This window comes from Leuciscus leuciscus, assembly GCF_965113295.1.
Source record: "Leuciscus leuciscus genome assembly, chromosome: 3".
Lineage (NCBI taxonomy): Eukaryota > Metazoa > Chordata > Actinopteri > Cypriniformes > Leuciscidae > Leuciscus > Leuciscus leuciscus.
Window position 1 is genome coordinate 40,814,189 of NC_138727.1, and position 9,660 is coordinate 40,823,848.

The 9,660-nt window shown below is 40.5% G+C and overlaps 1 protein-coding gene across 1 annotated transcript; it reads left to right on the forward strand.

Moving 5' to 3' along the window:
- The first annotated feature begins 2,413 nt into the window (after positions 1-2,413).
- Positions 2,414-4,130, forward strand: LOC309495260 (lectin-like). The gene is made up of 6 exons (XM_082164936.1): positions 2,414-2,497; positions 2,571-2,649; positions 3,014-3,156; positions 3,337-3,477; positions 3,644-3,758; positions 3,895-4,130. The coding sequence occupies exons 1-6, from the start codon at positions 2,495-2,497 to the stop codon at positions 3,987-3,989; spliced, it is 576 nt and encodes a 191-aa protein (XP_082021062.1). The 5' UTR covers positions 2,414-2,494; the 3' UTR covers positions 3,990-4,130.
- The last annotated feature ends 5,530 nt before the right edge of the window (positions 4,131-9,660 follow it).

Genomic DNA, 9,660 nt, shown 5'->3' on the forward strand with positions numbered 1-9,660 from the left:
AATAAAAAGAGTGCAGAGGGAATGATTTAGCAAGACTTTATTAAGTCTTATAATAATACACGTAATCGTGTTTAGTCCATTGGGACAATCCTCCCAACTATCTTCTCATTCATTGTATTATGGTTATCCACTGAAATTAGAATTTATTTGTTGATCTCTGCACACTGTAAGAAAAAAAAAATTGTAGAAAAATGTAACAGGTACTGGTAATTATCCATTACGGACATTTATTTTAATCCTAAAACACAACACAATGCGTAATTCAAAATACAGGTACAAAAAACCCTGTGAAAATTATGGAAAATCCCCTCATTAACACAGTATTGAGCTCTATTTTACAGACTTCTGTATCTCTTGATTGTGCTAGTTTTAAATTAATGATTATATTTTAGCCTACATACAGTGAGGAAAATAAGTATTTGAACACCCTGCTATTTTGCAAATTCTCCCACTTGGAAATCATGGAGGGGTCTGAAATTGTCATCGTAGGTGCATGTCCACTGTGAGAGACATAATCTAACATCTCAATCTCTCAATCTTAACATCTTTTTTTTTTTATTCTTCATCACACAGGAAAGTGTTTTTACACATCTATAGTGCCTGAATTACTAATCAATTTACAGTTGCATTGCTACTAAAGTAACATTAATACTATCTTAATGTTAATCTTGAACAATAATGGTACAGTGAGGAAAATAAGTATTTGAACACCCTGCTATTTTGCAAGTTCTCCCACTTAGAAATCATGGAGGGGTCTGAAATTGTCATCGTAAGTGCATGTCCACTGTGAGAGACATCAAAAAAAAAAAATAATCCAGAAATCACAATATATGATTTTTTAACTATTTATTTGTATGATACAGCTGCAAATAAGTATTTGAACACCTGTCTATCAGCTAGAATTCTGACCCTCAAAGACCTGTTAGTCTACCTTTAAAATGTCCACCTCCACTCCATTTATTATCCTAAATTATATGCACCTGTTTGAGGTCGTTAGCTGCATAAAGACACCTGTCCACCCCATACAATCAGTAAGAATCCAACTACTAACATGGCCAAGACCAAAGAGCTGTCCAAAGACACTAGAGACAAAATTGTACACCTCCACAAGGCTGGAAAGGGCTACGGGGAAATTGCCAAGCAGCTTGGTGAAAAAAGGTCCACTGTTGGAGCAATCATTAGAAAATGGAAGAAGTTAAACATGACTGTCAATCTCCCTCGGACTGGGGCTCCATGCAAGATCTCACCTCGTGGGGTCTCAATGATCCTAAGAAAGGTGAGAAATCAGCCCAGAACTACACGGGAGGAGCTGGTCAATGACCTGAAAAGAGCTGGGACCACCGTTTCCAAGGTTACTGTTGGTAATACACTAAGACGTCATGGTTTGAAATCATGCATGGCACGGAAGGTTCCCCTGCTTAAACCAGCACATGTCAAGGCCCGTCTTAAGTTTGCCAATGACCATTTGGATGATCCAGAGGAGTCATGGGAGAAAGTCATGTGGTCAGATGAGACCAAAATAGAACTTTTTGGTCATAATTCCACTAAACGTGTTTGGAGGAAGAAGAATGAGGAGTACCATCCCAAGAACACCATCCCTACTGTGAAGCATGGGGGTAGTAGCATCATGCTTTGGGGGTGTGTTTCTGCACATGGGACAGGGCGACTGCACTGTATTAAGGAGAGGATGACGGGGGCCATGTATTGCGAGATTTTGGGGAACAACCTCCTTCCCTCAGTTAGAGCATTGAAGATGGGTCGAGGCTGGGTCTTCCAACATGACAATGACCCGAAGCACACAGCCAGGATAACCAAGGAGTGGCTCTGTAAGAAGCATATCAAGGTTCTGGCGTGGCCTAGCCAGTCTCCAGACCTAAACCCAATAGAGAATCTTTGGAGGGAGCTCAAACTCCGTGTTTCTCAGCGACAGCCCAGAAACCTGACTGATCTAGAGAAGATCTGTGTGGAGGAGTGGGCCAAAATCCCTCCTGCAGTGTGTGCAAACCTGGTGAAAAACTACAGGAAACGTTTGACCTCTGTAATTGCAAACAAAGGCTACTGTACCAAATATTAACATTGATTTTCTCAGGTGTTCAAATACTTATTTGCAGCTGTATCATACAAATAAATAGTTAAAAAATCATACATTGTGATTTCTGGATTTTTTATTTTTTTGATTATGTCTCTCACAGTGGACATGAACTTGCAAAATAGCAGGGTGTTCAAATACTTATTTTCCTCACTGTACCATTATTGTTCAAGATTAACATTAAGATAGTATTAATGTTACTTTAGTAGCAATGCAACTGTAAATTGATTAGTAATTCAGGCACTATAGATGTGTAAAAACACTTTCCTGTGTGATGAAGAATAAAAAAAAAAAGATGTTAAGATTGAGAGAATGGGAGGAGTTGTGAAAATGAGTGGAATGGAATAAAATAAGGTGAAACAGTCACTGTGAGCACAGATAGAGGGCAAAAGTGCAAGAACTGCAATGGTAAGTCATTTTCTTGAATGAACACTCTTTGTATAAATTTTTATATATTATTTATATGGGCTTTTTTTCACAGTGGAAATCAGGATCTATAAGATTTGTTCTGTTGATGACTCTTCTCTTCGAGAGTGGCAGCTTCTTAACAATGGAGAAAGGTAATGTTTAATTCAACAATATATTTATGTTGAAATGTCCAAATTTTATACTTTAAGTGTTTATATAGAAATCAACCCCACTGAACCTTTTTTCTAAGAGTGTAATTAGCCCCATTCCTTAATGTACCCCAATAACAATAAACTACAAGGCAGATATTGTTAACACAAAACACGTGACCACAATATATATTGTGTATATTGTTTATATAGATATTACCTGTTTTGAGTAAACATTGACGGCATTAGTAGATTAACAGATATTAACAGACTTATTACACTTCAAACAGACAAAGAAAACTATCCACCTATATTTTTAAAGTGCCATATAGCTTAAAATAGTCATGTGTGTGACTCTGTCATTTAGGTTTTGATGTTGACCATACTAATGTCACTCCATGGTGCAGAATGCCTAAAGCCTGTGATGTGCATGGCTTCACTGATTGGTTCAAAGTGGGCCACCACTGTGTCAAATACTTCAACAGCCATGCTAACTTCACTCAAGCCGAGGTAGGTTATAGCACTTTTTTTTTTAAATAGATTGTTGCATTGTTACACTAAAGATATTTAGTTTCTATTATCCTTCACATTATTACCTCCACCATAAAAAAAAAAAAAAAAAAAAAAAAAAAAACGTTGTGTTGAAAAAATGTTGTGTATAGTCATTAAATGCTCTTGTTTCATACTCAGTTCGAGTGTAGGTCCAAAGCCCCTGGTGCACATCTGGTATCAGTGCACAAAGAAAAGGAAAATGATTACTTGCTCTGCCTTGTGAAAAAATCTAACCCAAAAAATCTGCGCATCTGGCTCGGAGGCTTTGAATTCTTCAAGGTAAAAGGTTCACAAATGGGGAAAGCAAAGAGAAATGATTGAGTTGTTATTTTCTGTTTTTTATTGACATGCATCCACTAGTTTCTTACTACCAAACAAACACCTTCTGACTTACTTTCTTTCTTTTTTTTTTCTTTTTTTTTCAACTTCTTTCTCACTTTCTCAGTCTGGTCAATTTTTTTGGATTGATGGGTCCTACTGGAATTATCAAATTTGGACACAAGGTGAACCCAACCACATGTACACCAACACGGAGGAATGCGTTGAGATGAACTGGAAAGGTAAGTATGGAAAGACAGAGGAATTCTATAATGGGTTATAGGATAATCTCATTAAATTTAAACTTCATGTTTGGCTAAAGGATTTATTATAGTGATATTGATGAAGGTACATTTCACCTCTCCCTCACATTTTCAGAGGTTGGCAGGTGGAACGACGACTCTTGTGGAGTCAAGAAAAACTACATCTGCGCCTTCAAACAACATGACAAGCTGAAAGTAGACCAGGAGTAGATGGAGCAGTTTTATCTGAGTATCATCCCATAAAACTTTCTGAATTAAATGATTTTCTCTGCATCAACATAAAAACTTTAAAAAATAAAAATAAAAACAATTCTTCCTTAAAATGATAATAAAGAACTTTTGCAATCAAAATTATCAGTTGATTTTATTTATTTATTGTTTGTCTGATATATAATTTTGTAAATATACATTAAAGGAAAAGATTACTTTAAATTCACTAACCTTATATCTAACTAACTATAGTTGATATGCTTGTGATGGAAAATAAAAGTGGTTTATATCAAATGTATTATAAATAGATAACTCAAGGAAAACTTGAATACTTCAAAATCATCACCTTTAGTCAAGTTTTAAATAAGTTGAGTTTTCATTAGATAGAATTCTATGTGTGATATCAATTCACAATCCCCATGTGGTCAAAATCAAGTTTTTAATGTTGTTTATACTGTCTGTGTTGTTTTTAATACGCTTTAAGACAAACCATTTACAAATTCATAAGTCAACACCTTTGTTGAGTATTTTCTCCTTAAAACTGCAGTGAACCAAAGACAGTCTCAAAAACGCGGTTTGAAATCGCTGGTGTGTCTGACCTCAAATTGCCTTGTAACCAATCACGTCAATGTGTGATCATCAACGAGTGGATCTCTGAGCTGGAGTGAGTGGGGGCGGGGCTAATTTGCATATTCATAAAAGCTAGAACGGCGTATACTAAATAAGGCAAGGGTGTAGAGTTACATTCAAGCTATTAAGGCATACAAAATTCAAGGAAAAAACGTTTAATTATATCATTTTGGTGATCAAAGATGAGTTTAAAGGGATCCAATTATTGACAGGGGGACTTTAAATAGCCTATATAAAAAAACTGTCAGATACAGTTTAGTTTTTATACACTCAAAATGGAGTTCATTCTGGCAGACTCTGCCTGTGTTCTGTAAAAAAGAGAAACACATATAAATGTGACCCCTAGGGGGGCACTACCTAAGCTAGAAAACCCAAACAGCGCTCCCCTTCAAACTTTCTAGGCAGGTTATGTCCAATGAAGGAACAGAAATGGGACTGATGTAATCAAACATGTAACTTTATTAAACACTAGACACAATAATATATTAGTTGGCAATCAGAGCAAGCAAATATTCCCCGTAGGTAACAGTAAACAAAATCTACAATAAAAAATAGTCACAGTGAATAAAGTCTCATAATAAATGAGTTACAGTATATACAGTCTGATAATACACAGGCTGCAGTGAATAAAGTTGAATAAATAAATACTGTTCACATACGCACACTCCAACGCTGCAAGAGACACTTCACACCAAATAGGCCTCACACACACGGCGTTTCACACTTCACACTAGTGAACACTTCAAAATAAGCACTGTCCTCACACGAGATATTGCACAATGCCCATAGGCCGAATAAGGTGATATGACTATTGCCAAACAAACAGACAAAACATTTAAGTGAGCAGGCTATCACTGGCAGGCCTCCACCCTAGGCCCAACCAGTTCCAGGTCCGCACAGAACAGTGGTAGCAGATTTCCGAGGCACACACATACATACATCCAAAGAAATAAAAATAAAATAAAACAGAATGATTAAACCCAGGAAAAACAGTGGCTAGTTGGACAGACGAAGGTAAACAAGCATAAATGGTTTATGATACTATTGTAAGAGCCAATTTAATATGTCAATAATTTGTATATAGTATTTGTGGGGCTCATAATAACATTCCCTGTAATGCTACTGTTAATGTTTAGAGAGAGAGAGTACCCCCCTATATGTCTTTATTTAATTTTTATTGTTCACTTAGTTCATATGTATTCTAAATTCTTGATGGGGTTAATACTGGAAATATGTTTAAGTCAATGTTTGTGCAGACGCATAATCTCTGCTTGGTTTATATTGAGTGATGCTCAAGCAGGCATGTTATGGCGATCCTACAGGAGAGGGGGCGCCCACGGAAGAGAGGTGCGGGCGTGAACTAGAAACAGAGGAAGAGAGTTTTTAGTAGTGTTGTGAACGCGCGCAGAGTTTCGGTGGACTGTGAATAAATGCTGAGTGAATGTAAGCAGTGAACAAGATTAAACGAACCCATCAAATTATGCACGTCTTGGAATCCATTCATTTCGACATGCAACAAACTTGGAGGCACCGCTGGGATTTCTAATAAGTGCGAGCCGAAGTGGGAGACGAAGTGCGAGCCGGAGGGAACACCGCGAGCACGCGGGAGAGCGGAGATTCTCGGCCGAGTAAGCGAGTGCATGTCAGCGCGAGATGGATCTGGAAGCACTAGCCGAACGTGTAACGGAGAGACTGTGGCTGTTGCGGCTCGACCAAGTGAAGGAGGTATGTGATTGTAACAAAATCCCTACCGCAAATGTCTCTACTAAGCGTGCACTTATCAGGAAGATTACAGAGTCGATTGATGCCGCGATTGATACGGAAGAAGAAGAAGTAGCGAAGCACTATTTGTATTCAATGTTTTCGCTCATGGAGGCGCAGGGAGAGAACGAAATTGACGAAAATGGCGGCAGAAATAAAATTGAGACGGAAATCTCGCAGATTGAGCATGATGTAGTGAACGAGGCGGATTCACAGCAAAATCACTCTGAACTGCAGATTGGAAATACGAATATGAGAGATCAAATGGGAAAAAAGGGAAAAGAGAGTGAAAAAGAAAAAAAACAGCCTCTAGAACAGCCAGCATTCATTGGCATGGCCCCTGAAGTCACGGTGAGGAGGGATTTCAAAGTCTGCGGTCAGATTGGGGAGAGTGGGCAAAAGGATAAACTGTCATTCACTAATTTGATGCATCAGGTTGACAAAGGGCTGAGAAGAGGCCACAGTGAAGCAGAAATTATTGAAGCAGTAATAAAAGCCATCAGCCCAGGATTGAGTTTACGCAATATGCTGGAAATCAAAAGAGATCTCACTCTGTCACAGCTGAAAACAATATTAAAGGGACATTTCAAGGAGGACAGTTCTACCGACCTGTACTACAAATTGTTGAACATCACTCAAAGTGCCAATGAATCACCACAAGCCTTCCTTTTCAGAGCCATTGAGTTAAAAGAAAAGCTGTTACGCACGTGTGAAGAAGGTGGCGAGTATTTCAGTACAGAGCACATACAAAAGAAGTTTCTACGCTCGGTTGGCACCGGTCTGATCAGTGATCATATTAAATTTCAGATGAGGCCATACCTGGACGATTCAAAAATTTCAGATGAACTGTTGATCAACAAAATGAACGAGGCAGCCGGTGATGAAACCGAGAGACTGAATAAACAAAAGAAGAACACAGGAAGCAAAGTGGCAAAAGTACACCAATTGTGTCCAGAAATGCAGGCTCATCCATGCAGACAGGATGAAATGACCGCCAAAGTGTTGGTTCAGGAACAGTCAAGTGATGTTGTCAGGCGGAAATCCAGAGAAACACCAGCAGCGGAGGGGCGGAGAGAATCCGAGTTATATGCGATGGTGAAACTCCTGAGAGAGGAAGTTGCGGAACTCCGAAAAGGACAAAACAACCCTCCTGAGCGTATAGTCAAGGGAAGATCCAGCTACAGAAAAGGATGCAGAGCTTGTCAGGAGAAAGGTGAAGAGGATCGATGCGAGCACTGCTTCAGATGTGGAGTTGTGGGTCATGCCGCCCGGGGATGTAGAGCACCAAAGAATCCAGCAGAGGGCAGAAGCGATGTAAAAATATCTGTTCATTCCATGAGACCAGACAGCTCGACCTCCATTCTGAGTTATTGTGACCCACAAGAGAAAACTCAAGAGCTACTGCGACAAAGAATTAAACAGCTGGAGGCGGAGTTAGAACAAAGAGGAAAAACAGAGCATGTTAGAGCTACCACCTATACCAACCACATACCTTTCCAACGACACCCAAGATTGGAGAACCTCATTGGTCCTAGATGTATGGTTGACTGTTTCTTTGAATGCGTGCCTGTGCAGGCGCTCTGGGACACAGGGTCGCAGGTGACCATCATCAATGAGGAATGGAAGAATACTTGCTTTCCCCACATTGCGACACGCAGCCTAAGTGAGCTGCTGGACGAAGGTGAAACACTCATTGGACGAGCAGCAAACCAAACTGATATGCCTTTCTCAGGATGGGTGGAGTTGAAATTTCAACTTGGGCCGAAAAGAGTGGCCCAGGCAGAACTCCTGGTACCCGTGCTTCTCTCCAGTGAGCAAGGCGTGGGGCAGCCTCCAATTATTGGCTATAATGTTATTCAGCAGCTGGTGACAAAGGGAATGGAGCAGTACCCTGATATCATTCCAGAAGTGGTAAAGGAAGCTTTCTCTTGTGACTGCAAAAAAGCTGTGATATTGATTAGAATGATGCAGAATGGGGACCAAGTTGGAAAAGAAGGAATAGTGAAAGTTGGACGGATTAATACAGTTGTTGCTGCCGGACAGACAAAAACGGTGAAATGTAGAGTGAGGGCTGGTCCTCTGGTTTCAAAGCAGGAAGTCTTGTTTGAACCAGAAGTTATTCCACAGTGGCCTGAGGGACTTGATGTAACTAAGATGGTAATCAGTCTTCAGAGGGGAAACTTGACAAAAGTTCACATCCCAGTTACCAACATCAGCAATGTGGACATCATGCTTGCTCCCCGCACTGTACTAGGACGAGTTCAGCAAGTCAGGTCCATCTATCCAGCAGACACCAAACCCGCTACGGTGAAGGCAGACTGGAATGACATTGGGGAGGATGTGGTGGCGGCGGGAGTAATGGTCGCTGAAAGTAAGGACATGATAATCCGTGAGGTGAAAGATCTGAATGAGATTGACAACACAGGACAGGATACTAATGGAAAACTGTGGGACCCACCAGTGTCAATTGACCATCTCACCCCGGAGCAACAGAGAAAAGTTAAACAGCTGCTGAGGGAGGAGTGTACAGCATTTTCAAAGGATGAGAACGATGTGGGGTGCATCCCGTCACTCCAAATGAGAATCAGATTGAGTGACACGACACCAGTAAAGCGTACGTATGTCTCCGTACCAAAACCACTACACAAGGAGGTGAAAGAATATGTGGAAGACCTTTTGAATAAAGGATGGATTCAGAAGTCTCGCTCCTCCTATGCATCTCCGATCGTCTGTGTCCGAAAGAAAGATGGTAGTCTACGTCTTTGTATAGATTACCGGGAGCTCAACCGCAAATCCATCCCAGACCGTCACCCTATCCCACGGGTACAGGACATGCTAAACAGTTTATGTGGAAGTACATGGTTCTCAGTCCTGGACCAGGGGAAGGCATATCATCAGGGGTTTGTGGAGGAGGGAAGTCGACCATACACTGCTTTCATAACACCGTGGGGCCTTTATGAATGGGTCAGAATCCCCTTTGGGCTGTCCTCTGCCCCTGCCGAGTTCCAGCGTAGTATGGAGGAGTGTTTAGTGGGACTCAGGGATGACACCTGCCTTCCATACTTAGATGATAACCTCATACATAGTAAGACATTTGAGGAGCATCTCCGTGATGTTAAGGAAGTGTTACGCCGCTATCAAGCTCATGGAGTGAAGCTTACAGCCAAGAAGTGCGAATTGTTCAGGGCTGAGGTAAAGTTCCTGGGGAAAATAGTCTCTAAAGGGGGATACACTATGGACCCCAAGGAAATTGCACCCGTGCAAGCACTAAGAGACCGTA

Coding starts and splice junctions, on each gene's coding strand:
- LOC309495260 (XM_082164936.1), top strand. Junction 2,650..3,013: donor CTTCTTAACAATGGAGAAAG/GTAATGTTTAAT, acceptor TCTGTCATTTAG/GTTTTGATGTTGACCATACT. Junction 3,478..3,643: donor GAGGCTTTGAATTCTTCAAG/GTAAAAGGTTCA, acceptor TCACTTTCTCAG/TCTGGTCAATTTTTTTGGAT.